At 50.2% G+C, this 14683-nt stretch overlaps 3 protein-coding genes across 3 annotated transcripts; 2 read left to right on the forward strand and 1 right to left on the reverse strand.

Moving 5' to 3' along the window:
- Positions 1-925: 925 nt before the first annotated feature.
- On the forward strand, positions 926-2883 carry J7T55_011272 (uncharacterized protein; the record flags this gene model as incomplete). Its single annotated transcript, XM_053133158.1, has 4 exons — positions 926-1010; positions 1074-1154; positions 1202-1347; positions 1405-2883. 4 exons carry the CDS (start codon positions 926-928, stop codon positions 2881-2883), a joined length of 1791 nt encoding a protein of 596 aa, XP_052988944.1.
- Positions 2884-3262: 379 nt separating this feature from the next.
- On the reverse strand, positions 3263-10644 carry J7T55_011273 (PKS01 highly reducing polyketide synthase; the record flags this gene model as incomplete). The annotated part of the gene is made up of 5 exons (XM_053133159.1): positions 3263-5291; positions 5346-9433; positions 9484-9594; positions 9661-10469; positions 10536-10644. 5 exons carry the CDS (start codon positions 10642-10644, stop codon positions 3263-3265), a joined length of 7146 nt encoding a protein of 2381 aa, XP_052988945.1.
- A 1074-nt stretch (positions 10645-11718) lies between these two features.
- Positions 11719-13042, forward strand: J7T55_011274 (uncharacterized protein; the record flags this gene model as incomplete). Its single annotated transcript, XM_053133161.1, has 3 exons — positions 11719-11910; positions 11963-12662; positions 12729-13042. 3 exons carry the CDS (start codon positions 11719-11721, stop codon positions 13040-13042), a joined length of 1206 nt encoding a protein of 401 aa, XP_052988946.1.
- Between the last annotated feature and the right edge of the window lie 1641 nt (positions 13043-14683).

Below are 14683 nucleotides of genomic sequence, written 5' to 3' on the forward strand. Positions count from 1 at the left end.
AAAGGCAAAGGGCTTCGTCAGCCACCTGATGATTGAAAGGATTCCCACTACACCACTGCTCGAAGGCCCGATTTGGCTGTAGAGATATGGATGCATTACATTACCATGTGACCACTTCACTGGCCTCAACAATAGTAAATAGGTAGTTCAGGGCATTGATCTCTCTATAAGCTCCAGTTAGTCCATTTCGATTTGGATCCAGAACCCATTGCGGCTGATGTAAACAAAAGTTTGATGAGATAATATTTTCCAAAGGGCAATTCTTAAAATTATTTCCAACAGATTATTCTTTATATATTGATCAAATCTCACTGTAAAGGGTCCTTCCACTTCTAAATACATTCAAGTGAACAAGAGCAAGGAATTACATCTTTGATATTCTTTCTATATAAACACTATAGTATTAATACAACTTAACATTCTTGATTATTGTTTATCCCATCGAAAATAAGAACAATTCATGAATAAGTCAATTGTTTAGTCAACAATGAATACATAGACCTTGATGTATGGTATGGTAGAACCTGTGTATAATGTGGGCTTAATGTTAAAGCCGCAGGGGATGGTGTAGTAGGGCGTGACAGGGACGATTTGGTTGGAGGGAAACAGGTGTTTTCGGGGAGTAATTCTGCCAGCAGACTAGGTTCAAGACTTCCCCTGACACGCACATGAATCGAATGGGGCCGGTCCCCCATCACCATCACTATTTGTTATACCGAGTGAATTGATGGGCCGAGTCTAGCTTTTCTCCTCCATGGCCTTCATCTCTTTAAGTTTAACCTAGTGCTGATGTCAGCTTATCACCATTCCAAATGCCGTTGTTACTTTGGGATTTTTATAACCCGGCCTGTGAGCTACTCATCTAGATGCTGGCTTCATTGCTGTCTACTTCTTCATCATTTGTGCTGCTTCAACAATTGGGATCATGAGTTCTGCAGCAAACACTGACTTTCTGGTGGTCGGATCTGGACCGGCTGGGGCTGCCCTAGGAGCTTTTCTGGGGCAGAATGGTAAGACAGGACATGACCAAGGGTAATACTTAGTGTGTATCAAGCTGATTGTCATATTGGAAGGCCTTAAGGGGTTGGTCATATCCAGTGCCTCGTGCACGGCGGATACGCCTAGAGCACATGTATTCAACCCATTTGGGATGGGTATGTGATTCCTTCCATTCAAATGTTCTATATTAATCTATCTTCAGAATGTCTGCGGGACCTCGGACTGGAAGATGATGCTTTGAGCCAAGCCACGAGGGGCCAACCCATACAGGCTTTTCGATGGTGTCGCAGTATGGTCGGCGAGGAATATGGAAGAGTCTACTACTGGGGCTCAAGCCCCGACACAATGGTATGCATAGCGATATCACTACTCTATCAGCCATTTGCTTACCCGTTGAGAACGTAGGGGGATACCAATGTAGCGTCCCCTTGCGAGTGGACAGATCTTCCACAGAGTTATCTAGACCCGCTCCTGGTCAAGTTCGCCTCCCATCATGGCTTCGAAATGCGCTTTTCCACCAAGCTCGTTGGCGTGAGACGTGCATCTAATTTCTGGGCCTGCGAAATCCAGGATTTGGTTACCAACATCAAATTTGAACTCCGTGCCAAGTATATTTTCGGTGCCGATGGAGCGCGAAGTACGGTAGCTCGGTCGTTAAACTTTGAGTTTACCAAGACTGCAGGTGGGGGTGTTGCCTGCAACATTCTTCTGAAAGCCGATCTTGACCACATCATGCACCCGGCGCGGCAAGCAGACCTGCACTGGATAATGAAGCCAGATCAAAAGACGAGATTTGGAATTAGCCCAACTCTCCGAATGATCAGACCGTGGAAACAATGGATGTTGATCGCCTTCACTCCAGGAGCGACCGAAGATCCATTCAAAGACTTGACACCAAAGAGTGCCGAACTGATAGACTACATCAGAGAACTCATTGGTGACGACTCTGTGGATATTGAAGTTCAGAGACTTGATCCGTGGGTAATGCGCGACAGCGTTGCAATCAAATTCTCTCGGGAACAAAGCGCATTTATCCTGGGTGATGCCGCTCACCATCATCCGCCAGCATTCGGGCTGGGAAGCAACACTTGCATTCAGGATGCGTATAATCTTGGGTGGAAGATTGCTTACGTTGAAAAGGGTCTGGCGGGCAGGGGGCTCCTAGACTCCTATGATGCTGAGCGACAGCCTGTTGGGGCAAACGTCGTCAAAGATGCCACCTACGGGCTCGGGTTACATTCTAGCGTTTGGGAAGCGCTCGGAATGTTTGCTGAGACACCAGAGCAAGGAATGCAGTATATCACAGACCTGTCTAAGGGGACGCCGGAAGGTGCAGCTTCTCGAGCGAGATTGCATGCCTCTTTGGAAGGCATGAGACTAGAAGCCGAGAGTCTGGGTGCTACTGGGAATCAGTGGTACATATCCAACGCTGTTTTTCTGGATGACGAGAGCGGGCCGAGACCACCACTCAAAGGAAATCGCTTGGTTCAATTTCACGTCAGCACATATCCGGGCACACGTCTTCCACATGCATGGCTGGACCAATGGTCAACGCGTAGGAAGAAGGTCTCCACCCAAGACATAGCTGGCAAGGGCTCGTTCTGCCTCTTGACTGGACATGGGGGAGATGCCTGGAAACAGGCCGCGGATAAGATCTCTCAAAACACGGGCATACCAATCAACAGCTACGGCATAGGGTTCGGCCTTGACTACCATGACGTTTATCGAGAATGGTATACCAGACGGGAGATAGAAGACGACGGATGTGTGCTTGTTCGCCCGGACAGGTTTGTCGCATGGCGATCAATGAAGATGGTCCCAGACTGTGAGAGCAAGCTTTCAAGCGTTTTGGACCGGATACTGTCAAGAGACGAGCTGTCGTAGTGCAGAATCGGAAATCATTGGGGGCATGAACTATTGTGTGATCTCCGCCTGATAACAGGAGCAGCAAAACACCGCTTGGACAGATTTAAGTCGAGAATGAATTACAATTACAGTAAATCAACCCATGCACAAATGCGGATACAATTGTCAGATTTTCAGTAAGAGAATGATGACAGTCTGATGATCTCTCAAACATACTAAGATGCGTCTTGTAAATGCATGTAAATTCATCCTGATGTCTTCGTGACCAATGAAAAGTAGTTCAACATTGAAACACCATAACAATCTAATATCGCCTTAGACAGTACAGTTTATGTCGTCGTAAAACACCCTCTTCCTCAACAACACTCCTCAACATATGTTGATAAGCTTCAAGTAATCAATTCACCTCAATAACCTTTGGCGCGAGCGATGATTTCGCAGCAATTTTCCGGGCTGATTCATTGATGGGCACCGCAGCCATGACATCCAGAACCGTGATCCGCGATTCGCATGATTTCAGGGCCCAGTCCACTATCTGGATAGAAACCAGAGAGTCTATGCCGTACGTATGCAAGAAGCGATGTTCATCAATCTCTGAAGGATCCGTGTGCAAGACATCAGCCACGCGGCTCATTAAGCCCTCCAACACGATGGTTGCGGCCTCCGCTGGAGACTTGGCAGCGGACAGCTGCGCATGTACGCTCGTGTCTTGCTGCTGGGCCTTTCCGGTCGCCTGCCCAGCCCCGATCTTTTCCATGATTGCAAACTTAGGATCACTGAGGTACCATGCGTCGACACCAGCGGCGATGGCACTGCCCCCAGTCGCAAGGCCGGTGAGCATCTGCGGCGCGACGGTACCGGACTCGCTACCAGCGATTGCCATCTTGATAATGTTGTGAAGTTCATGCTCGTCAAGACCGTATGGAATTTCGAAATCGCGTAGAGTATTTGTCATGCCTTGTTCAGCCAGAACGCCCGCGTTTCGTACCACGCCGACGTCGATGGTGACAGCTCGCATGCCTTTCGCCCGCCGGTAGTGGGCGACGGCATCCTGGAAGGCACACCCGGCTACATAATTACCCTGACCTCTGTTCCCGAAAATAGTAGTGAAGGAGCCCAGTGTAACGAAGAAGTCGACTTCGGGAAGATTCTGGTGTAGATTCCAAGTTCCTTGTACCTTGGGTCGTATGGACTCGGTCCATTCCCGGTGCGTCATGTTTCGGAAGAGTGCGTCTCTCAATACCATGGCGCATTGAAGCACACCGCGGATGCGGCCGAGTTGCTGAGAGCACGTCTCGAGAGCATCTCGCACAGATTCCGGATCGGCTATATCACAGGCTTGTGCCAATACCTGGACGCCACGGCTCTCCAAATATTGCGAAACCTGTTGCGCCCCGGTGGATTCCGCACCTGACCGCGAGAGGAAACATAATCGGCGAGCACCAATGTCGACCAACATTTTGGCGATGCCTCGGCCTAGACCACCGAAACCACCAACCAGGACATAGGCAGCTTCAGGGTCGAGGTTCAACGTCAGCTCGTGTCGGTTCAGATACGGCACGACTTGCTCGTCGGAAAAGGAGAGCACAGCTTCGTTCCCGTGTTGCCCTGTCGCCACCGACCGAAACGTACTCTCGACCTGGGAGGCTGGGAATACAGGGACATGAGCGATGCGTTTCTCAACATCGTCTCCGCGCAAGAACTCAAACGAGTCTCGCATGACGTCTCGCATGATGTCGGGTCTAAGCTTGGCAAGTCGCTGCAAGTCGACCGTAGTGAATGAAGCATTCCGAGGGAATGACCCCATGTCGAAGGATGTGTTATCCGGCGTATTGTTGCCGCTGATGTCGACGAATGTGCCCCAGGGTGAAAGACATTGGCCTGCCTGGCGCATTGCTTCGCCAGCGACGGAGCTCAGAACTACGTCAGCACCAAGCCCCCTGGTGATCCGCTTCACACCGGAAACACAGCTGGAGTCCTTCACGTCGAAGATATTGTCATCAGGGATCTCGTAGGTGGTGCGGAGAATCTTCCTCATCGCATCGGACTCGACGGTGGCCATGACTTCCATCCCGACGCGATGCGCTATCTGGATGGCTGCCTCTCCGACGCCTCCGGCGGCAGTGTGAATGAGGATGGATTGGCCTTTTTGCACCCGTGCTCGTTGCATTAGAGCGTACCATGCGGTGCAGTGAGTGAGCGGCATCATCGCGGCCTCATCGAAAGTCACATCCTCGGGTAGTAGGACACAGCTGTCTGCTTTGACTGTGAGAGCCGTGCAGAGTGCTCCGGAATGGCATACAACGACCCGATCGCCGGGTTTGAATTGTCCGACGGCGGATCCTGAATGGAGTACAACACCGGCCGCAGCGAATCCAATGTCTGTACTAGGCAGCTGGCCCATGACAGTCATGACATCCCTTGCACTGGCTTTGGTATTAGACTAATAGTAGTACACATTGGGTTTTAGAAAAGCTTACCTGACTGATGATGATTTGACCACGATCTCTAACTCATCCTCCTCGAGACTGGTGCTGGGGGTACCAAGATCCTTGTCAAAGCAAACAGAGCTTAGCATACCAGCATTTTGAATCGAAAGCTTCAAGGGCTGGTCAGATTGGCCAATGACAGCGGTGCTGATGGTCTTGTTATGCAAGGGATCCAGCAGATGCAGCTTGTCATTCGTGGCATCGTCCTCGAGGACTCGACTGACATGTATGACACCGTTGTCGATCATGTACTCATTGTCTTCGCTGCCGTCAATGAAAGCACGCAGGATGAGATCGGCTATTTTGTTCAGATCTTGAGAGTTCGCAAGATCAAACTGCAGTGTGTGGAAGGCGAGACCCGGTTCCTCATTGCGTACAGTGCGCCCTAGCCCGGTAACTATTGCACTCGAGGGGTCGCTTTGTCCCGAGACCCAAAGAGTCTTAGTCGTCTCCAAAATCAAGTTCTTGATGCGCTCAAAGTCCGTCTCTGTCGGGTCGTCCATGATGGTACGGTCCACTTCCAGGAGTGAAATGCACGGTTTTCCCGTCCAGGATTGCGTGTTGCCGTCCCATGGCACCGAGAATGCTGTGTGTCCACGACCAGTCAGGCACTTCAGTAGTTGATCAGAGAGGTCTTTAGCTGCTTGAGATGGAGCAGCTCCCTGGATAATGACAATTTCATCGTCATGTTGAGGACTCGTATGGCCGTTTGCTAGGTTGGCGGATTTGGAGCCCAGGAGAAGAGCCTGTTGTTTACCTTCAGCATCCTCGAAGTCGCTGATCTTAAACCAGTTGGAGAGCCCGAAAGACCTGAGCCTTGTCTTAGCAATTTCGGATTCTTTGTCTGGCGCAATCAAGCATAATCGTCCATCGTTCACCAGCAATTCTTTGGCGTTCCGTACCAGTCGTTCCAGGTCACCTGAATTGTTTGAGTCGAGGTTCATGATGATCAAATCGGTGGTCGGCAACGGTGCTCCGGTTTGAGGAATTGACTGAGATAGATTCTGCAATTCGATCTGGATATCTTTGGACTCGTGACAATTTTCCTCGGCAACTTGTCTTGCAAGTTCATCGGCACACCAAATTGTGCAATTGGCTGTCTTCAAAACATCGACAAGATCGGGTAGATGCGAAAGAATTGGTCGAGTTGTGCTCAGGGTGAAAGCCTCAGAAATTGACAAGCTGGGATTGCAGTGGTGCAACAACTTGATGAGCTCCGAGAGGGCTTGATACGTCTGCACTGAGGCTTGAGCCTCGGTTGATTCCGCAAAATCAGTCTTCTGGAGGTCGACACGTGGCTTTGCACAAACCTCCTTGATGACTTTTTCTTGGTCCTGGTATGGCAAAAAGTTGATCGAGGGCTTCCAAAAAAGTGAGCTACAAATGTTTCGAGCAGACTGGGCATCGAGGCTTTCAGTGTGACCTCCAACCTCTTGCAGGCATAGGCCTGATATCTTGACGGCTGGAGTGTTCGCAGGGCCATCGCCGATGATCAATTCAGCGATTACTTCCCTGAATCCACGGCTGGTGATATCCGAGAATCCTTTCAACTGCGTGCCGGCTTGATAAGGAATGTTGGCTGCTATCACAACCTCGTCGATCGTTTTTGGCACCATTAGTTGCGTCATCCCATCCGGACTCCCTGTAAGGGCTCCGAAGATCAAGTGGAAGATAGCATCCAGGGTCGCGGGATGAATGACATGAGGCCTCGGCGTCATGTCTAACCCTAAATCAGGGATGTGGATGGTACCGTAGCCCCGGCCTGCACCAGCCCGAATATCTGTCGCGTTCTGAAAGCTAGGTCCGTAGTGGAAACCCACATCTGACAGAGATTTGTAAAAAATGTCATCATCGACTGCAGACAGGTTGGCATCGGTCATCTCTCCATTCCCGAGCGTCAACTGCTCTTCCATTTCACGAGCGATGGACGAGTCGTATTCGACCATCACAAGACCAGAGCAGTGTCTAACCAGTGCCCCATCGCCTCGACAGCTTGCGATGTTGAACTCATTCCACAACGATGTCTCCTGAGTGTCGGACAGACATGGTCTCAGAGAGACTGAGTACTCCACTTCCTCGCCCTCATCGATACCCAAGGCGGCGTTCAGATGGATGTTTCGTAGACGGAAGCTTGCCGCTGCCCGGGAAGCATCAGAACTCAAGAGGGCAGCTTCGATGGCTGAGGCAATGAACCCCGCCGCAGGGTAGAAGACGGTTCCCTGGATCTTGTGGTCTTGAATCCATGTCTGCTTGGACAATCGAATACGATGTGTCCAGACACGCTCACCAGTGACAAACCCTGGAGTCAGTGCTCCCAAAAGGCTATTGTACGGCAAGGATCGCAATCTGTACTCTTTCGCTACCCGTGTCTCAGCCCAGTGGCTTTGTGAGTGATTCCAAGGGTAAGCTGGCAGATCGACAAGCGGCTGTGGCGTTCTCCTCTTTGTGTGATTGAACTCTTGGAAGCGCACTGGGTACCCCTGGGCAGACAGCGAGCCAGCGAGGTTCAAAGCCGTTTCGACTCCGCTTTGATTTCTCAAAAGAACTGAGTGATACGGCAAATCGGTAATGCCAATGTTCTGCAAACTCTGGGTGGATGGTCCTTGCAATGCGGCGTGGGGTCCGACCTCGATTAGAAGATCTAGAGACTTCTCATTGGTCACGAGTTGCTGTACTGCTGTGGCGAACTGGACAGGAGATACCAGATTTCTGACCCAATATGCGGGCACGATTTCTCCTGGTTGGACCAATTCCCTGGTGACGCTGGAATACATGTTGCATGTTCCTGAGGAGAACTTGGTCGACACGTCAGCGATGGTCTTCCAGTAGTCCCGGGCGACAAGCTGCATGTGAGGTGAGTGGTAGGCGACGTCCACCTGCAGCTTACGAACGAAGACTCCTCTCTCCCGGAGGGCGTCGTAGACCACGTCGATGGCGTCTGCGTCACCCGACAAAGTGACGCTTGCTGGGGAGTTCACACAGGCGAGGTGAACTTTCTTCGGGGCCAGTTGTTGGATTAGCTCGCCAGCGCCTTCGGGAGATATCCCAACTGCCATCATCGAACCATCAATTCCACAAGTCTTGAGCTTGGAAGATACCACTCCGCGGAAGTATGCCACTCTCCAAGCATCCTCTCGAGAGATGGAACCTTGGCAGTACGCAGCCGCGATTTCTCCGCTCGAATGTCCGACGACAGCCACTGGTCTGATGCCCCATGATTCAAGGAGTTCCACAAGACCGACTTGAAGTACAGTACAAAGCCCTTGGCTGTATTGCGGCATTCGGAGCCTGGAAGTTGACTTTCCCTTCTTCAGTTCTTCGCAGGCAGACCACGTACAGCCTAACTCGTGCTGCAAATAGCGGTCCGCAGCCTCGATGCTGTCTCTGAAGACACGGTATTGCATGAGATCCATGCCCATGCCGGCCCATTGGGCGCCTTGGCCGGTGAAGACGAAACCCAGCCGAGGTTTGCGTGAAGACGGACGTGTTGGTAACGTCGTGTTGTCCGCGGCCAAAGCAGCCAACAAGTCTTCGAGTGACGAAGCAATGAAATACGCCTTCCACTGCAAATTCGAACGCCTGTCACTGAGGGTAAAAGCCAGATCGTCGAGAAAGCTGCTTCTGTCCCTCATACTTCTCAATTGATTAGATTTGACTGCCAGATATTTTGCTAAGGCGCGCTTGACTCTCCCGAGCCCATCTTTATCATGAGAACTGATGGGGAAGACACGGCAGAAGGATGAACTTGGCTTATCCCAAGTGTCGGAGGTACCGTTCAGCTGGGTGAACTTAGTGATGTGATGACCGCGCAACCGGTGTTGGTCAAGGTAGCTGTATGCGTCGTCAAGAATGACATGGGCATTCGATCCTCCGTATCCGAACGAGTTGACGCTGATGCGACGAAGGCCCTCGTTCGGCCACGGCATTACTGCAGTGGGGACCTGGAGATGATGATCATCGAACCTGATCTTTGGGTTGGGATTGTTGTAGTAAAGATTCGGAGGGATCATGCCTGTTTCCAGCATCATCACACTCTTCATCACGCCCGCGAGTCCAGCAGCTGCCTCTAGATGACCAATCTAGAGAGTATTAGATTTGTTAAGTAGTAGAACTGAATCGTCAGACTTACATTGGGCTTCACTGATCCCACGATCAGCTTCTTGCCCTGGGAGCATGTTGCTGCAATGGTCTTGGCCAATGCCGTGGTCTCCTCAAAGTCTCCGGCCTGTGTACCGGTTCCCTATCAGAGATCACTGTTAGAGCAGACGTTCCGGTGAAGTTTGGACCAAATGCTTAGGATGCTTACATGTGCCTCAACATATCCAGTTCCATCGAATTTCAAGCCAGCCGAACGATAGACGCTGGATATTAAACTCGCCTGTGCTTCTGAGCTAGGCTGTGTGAAGCCCTTGGTTTTGCCGTCTTGGTTCGCCGCTGTCCCACGGATTACTGCGCGGATTGGGTCTCCGTCAGCAATGGCGAGATCCAGCGGTTTGACAATAACCGCTGCAAATCCTTCACCACGTCCGTACCCGTTCGCTGACTGATCAAAAGTCTTGCACTTCCCGTCCGGAGAGAGAAAGCCCTGCCCAGCCTCGAACATGAACATGTCTGGGCTGATCATCAAATTGCAACCACCGACAATTGCCATCTGTGACTCCCCGGCTCGCAGACTCTGGCATGCAAGGTGAAGTGCCACCAAACTAGATGAACAGGCCGTGTCCATTGTCAGGCTTGGCCCTTTCAAGTCGAAGAGCCAAGATATCCGATTTGATAGTGAAGTCGTCTGTAGTCCAGTTACGGAAAACGGAATCGCTGACTCAGCGTCTCGACACACGAGTTCCTTGTAGTCACTCGTGAATTGGCCCATATAGACACCCGTGGCAGTACCTGCCAGACCCTCTAATGGATATCCGCCGGCCTCGAGGGCTTCATAGACGACCTCCAGCATGAGTCGTTGTTGGGGATCCATGGCACGAGCCTCTGTGCGGGGAATGCGAAAGAAATTTGAATCAAAAAGCGAGATGTCTTCTTGCAAAAAATGACCGCCCTGAGGAATGGATGCGGAAAGTGCATCGGGGCTGAACCTGGTCTTGGGAATTGGTGTCCACGCGGCTGGTTGGAAGTCCAAGTTACTGAGTTGTTCACAAGCAGAAGGCGTAATCCGTCTTAAGAACTTACATTTTCCATTGCATAATGAATCCCAGAACTGACTCAAGTTCTTCCCATCACCTGGAAACCGGCATGCCAGGCCTGTAATGGCTATTGGGCTGTTGTTGTTGTTCGCCATCGCTAAACCGTTACATCTAATTTATATGTGTATGTTCGGTTGTGATTCTAATATGAATGAAAGACTCTAGGGTGATGTAAGAAGAAGTGAATAGAGCAATGAGAATGAGCGGCTATTGAGGAAGGAGAGTCGAAGAGGGATCCGATGTCCTTTTGTGCTTGAAATGGCAACAGCGTGTTTCTTCTGGCCTCGTCGAGTGCAAACAGATTTAGAACTAGTAGCTCTGAGAAGGGGGGAGTAGGGCTGTAATCGAAGAGCAGCCGGTACAGCCGGTACAGCCGGTGCGGCTGAAGGTCTGCTCTGGGACAGCGGCTCTGGATTGTCAAGCTCCTAATCGCCATTGTTGCTCAAAGCATGTGCAATGGATCCACCACTCTACAGATTCTACTCTAGTCAACAATCCCAAAGCCAACGCCATTCAATCTACTGCTTCTTCCCTTGAATGACGATTGGTCGTGGATGCACACTGCTGTAAATTTAGCAGTGATGGTTGCAATATCTGACATGTCTCCTCTTAAGAGGAATCATATTGAATGCTATTAATACAGGCAGATGCTACTCTTGGAAGATAGAAGCGGCCGACCGTAGCAAAGAAGAAGCAGAAATTCTTTCGAATGGAATCTAGGCACAAAAACCATAAATGATAACACCATTTCGTGGAGCCCCTTAACTCTGTTTTAGTGTATGTAACCAAATAAGCATTTACCCTATCAACTGATCATACGCTACCTAGGTCTTTAAATAGATCTTGTAGAACTCGTTTACTGAATTAGCACGCCCTTTATGCAATACACCTCTGACACCATGAATGGAGAGTTCTAGCCTTTCCCAAACTTACTGTGGCCCTCCCGTACGGTCCCCGATTGATACACCCCGTGGCCACGAGTCGGATCTCCTGGCAATCATACCCACCGAGGCATTCGACCGATAAATTCAATTGCCACGTTCGTGCCCTTTTATCAAACCACTTTCCTTTCCCATGATTTGAATCGTCTCTTCGCACCATAAACTGTTGTACTCAGTCGCTTTGTACCACACCTTACAGCTCAATTCAGTCTGCAAAACATATTCATCATGTCCGTTTCACTTGATAAAACCAAGATCGACAGCAATGCCAAGGCAACAGATACGCTGCTCGAAACTTTGCGTAACTACCATAGCAAGATAGATGATGAGGAGACCAGGCACATGGTCATTGCGGCCCTCAGTAAGGTCATTGAGGATCTTGAGGAGCCCTTTGATCTGCTGATGCGTCTTGCTAATTCGGTATGTTACACTAGAGATATGTTTCAGGTAAACGCTAACAATCATTCTTCAGGCCAACATGACGCCATTGATCAAAGTTGGCTACCAACTTGGCGTGTTTAAAGCTCTCTCTGACAGTCCTACGCCCCTCACTCTTGGGCAGCTGTGTGAGCCTACCAAGGCAGATGCACGACTTGTGAACAGGGTACTACGCTACCTGTCGGCCAACAGATTCATCAACGAGGTCGACAAGGGCCAATTCTCTGCCAGCAAGATGACGCACTGTCTAGCGGATGCACGCTTGGAGGGAGGTGTAAACATCTACTATGGAGTGATCGACCCAATGCTGCACGAGTTGCCAGCTTTCCTAGAAAGACGCAACTATCAAGATGGCGTTGGCAATCCCTGCGTTTTCAACGCCGCGGCTAATACGGACCTCACATTCTACGACTGGTTGAAAACAAAGCCAGAAATGGTCCAAGATTTCCAGAAGATGTTGTCCCTGCAGCTGATGGCGATTTCCACATCTGTCAGGGCCGTGGACTGGCTAAGTGTCATCCCCTTTCCAAAGGCCGTCGATCCATCAGATGGGCCTGTCTTTGTAGATGTTGGCGGTAATATGGGCGACCGGTGCCTTGAGCTTCTTGGAAGGTACCCCCAGTTTAAAGGTCATGTCATTGTGCAAGACTTGGAGGAGGTGGTCAAGTTTGCTCCGGCAATGGATGGCGCGGAATTCCAGGGGTACGACTTTTTCACTCCGCAGCCAGTTCAAGGTGAGTCGCAACCGAACCAATGCACATCTAGAGAAACGTCGCTGATCGATTCCCCTATGACCCAAGGCGCCCGTTACTACTATCTTCGCACTATTCTACACAACTGGGACGACGACAGGTCGGTTGAGATTCTTCGCAATCTAGTCCCTGCTTTAGGGCCAAATTCCCAGGTTTTGATTGATGAAATGGCCGTGCCGAACACCAAGGCACACATCTGGCCCAGCGTCCAGGACTTGCTCATGATGATGACATTTGGTGCTCGGGAGCGCACGCTGGATGATTGGGCGGTGCTATTGGGTAGAGCAGGGCTGAAGATCGTTGACATCAAGCCGTACGCGCCGGTCATGCGGACATCGATCATCTTTGCGGAGCGCAGCTAGGATTAGTGATCCACATGGTTGGATGTAACAGTCAATATCTACGCCCAACTTCCGCGCGTCGCTCGAAACGTTCGATTTGTTTACTACGCGCCCAGAGCGCCTTAGGATATTGGTCTACAGAACTTCAAATCTTATTGGACAGTCGGGTCAGAGACCCTGCGCCGATCAAATAAAATTTCCGATAGCCCTGCTCGACTACAAAGAAGTCTAGGGACCTAACACTCGGTGTCATCTAGGTGATATCATCAGTACCCGGTACGTGTCAGCGCTGATCTAGTGCTTCAAACAGGGTAGTTGATTGGATAGCTCGGTAGACCTGGCAAATAAAGTTTTTGGGACGCCATTTCCCGGCAAGCTAATTATGCAGGTCATCCCATGCCGACATGCCACATGGCATGTAAATACCGAAGTAACAGTTAATGGTTGTGCGAGTATTGTGCAGGTTTCATCGCTGACATGCACCATGTGAGCCCGGGACTCCCTGGCAACCTTGCTCTTCGTGTGTGATATCGTCCGCATGCCGCACACTGCACGCGGCCTGCAGTGTTATTTGACAAGAGATCTAGAACTGTCCCTTTTGGGGGCCGCAACGGTAGCAGCCTTTTCGGCTCCCGAAATATCCTTGCATAACTGTGGTATGTATACAAGAGCTATAGGTTCCTTTCCAGTGAGATAGCCAGATATGCAACAATGTTCCTTGTAAGTTGGACATCTACTGCGACAAGTTTCACAGGCTCAGATCGGGGTAGAACGGAACTACGAGATTTTGCCACGTTGCTATCAGAATTTGCAGCTCATAATTCGTCCCTCCATAGATATGCCACGTTGTTGCTGATGCTGGCCCTGAAGGGATGCATATTGACATCCCTTCTTGTCAGCAACCCATTCGAGTGAGCATGGTGAATCACATGCGAAGATTTCCAATTTAGGTATCGCTTATCACTTGAAATGATTCCACAGATCGTTAATTGGATTCATATCGAGGTCTAGTTGAGTTTGCTACGACCCTGAGTTTGCTACGACCCTGGCCGAATACTACTCTCAGGGGCCCCGTGGAGATGCGCCTGTGGTAATTCTTGAAGAAGACCATTTTCTCACGTCAACACTAAGTTCTAACGCCCGCAAAATTTCGTGCCCAACCTTTTGCCCTAAGAAGGATTCACACCTTCATTTTGCGCCCGACCAATATCTAATGCTACCAGTAGCAATGCCTGTTTCTATGTTGCGTGATTGACCTGCAACGGGAGTAGCTTATCTACACCAATATCAACGTGATGTCAGGCACGTATAAGCAGTTTCCCATCATTGGATCTCACTCGTTCCATTTGACGATCTTGTGCAATATTACAGCTAGGTACCTTCTAGAAATGCCAGCAGAATCCAGTTGCTTTTGCCGCGCTGTGTCGCAACCACTTAGATGCCCTGAAGCCGCCGAATCTGGACACTTGAATGCACACCTAGGTGACCTAAGTAGCTACGCCGTCAACTGGCAAAAGAGATCGGCCTCAGTCCCAGTCGCCGCCTTAACTGCAAAAGCCTTTGAAACTGGAATGTAGACCATTGAACATGAAAGAGTACATGTTCGGGTTTGAGTACACCGATGGATTACAAATACACGTTGCTTATCAGGTTCATCCAAAC

This window comes from Diaporthe amygdali (genome assembly GCF_026229845.1).
Source record: "Diaporthe amygdali strain CAA958 chromosome Unknown NODE_35_length_488319_cov_65_809586, whole genome shotgun sequence".
Taxonomy (NCBI): Eukaryota; Fungi; Ascomycota; class Sordariomycetes; order Diaporthales; family Diaporthaceae; genus Diaporthe; species Diaporthe amygdali.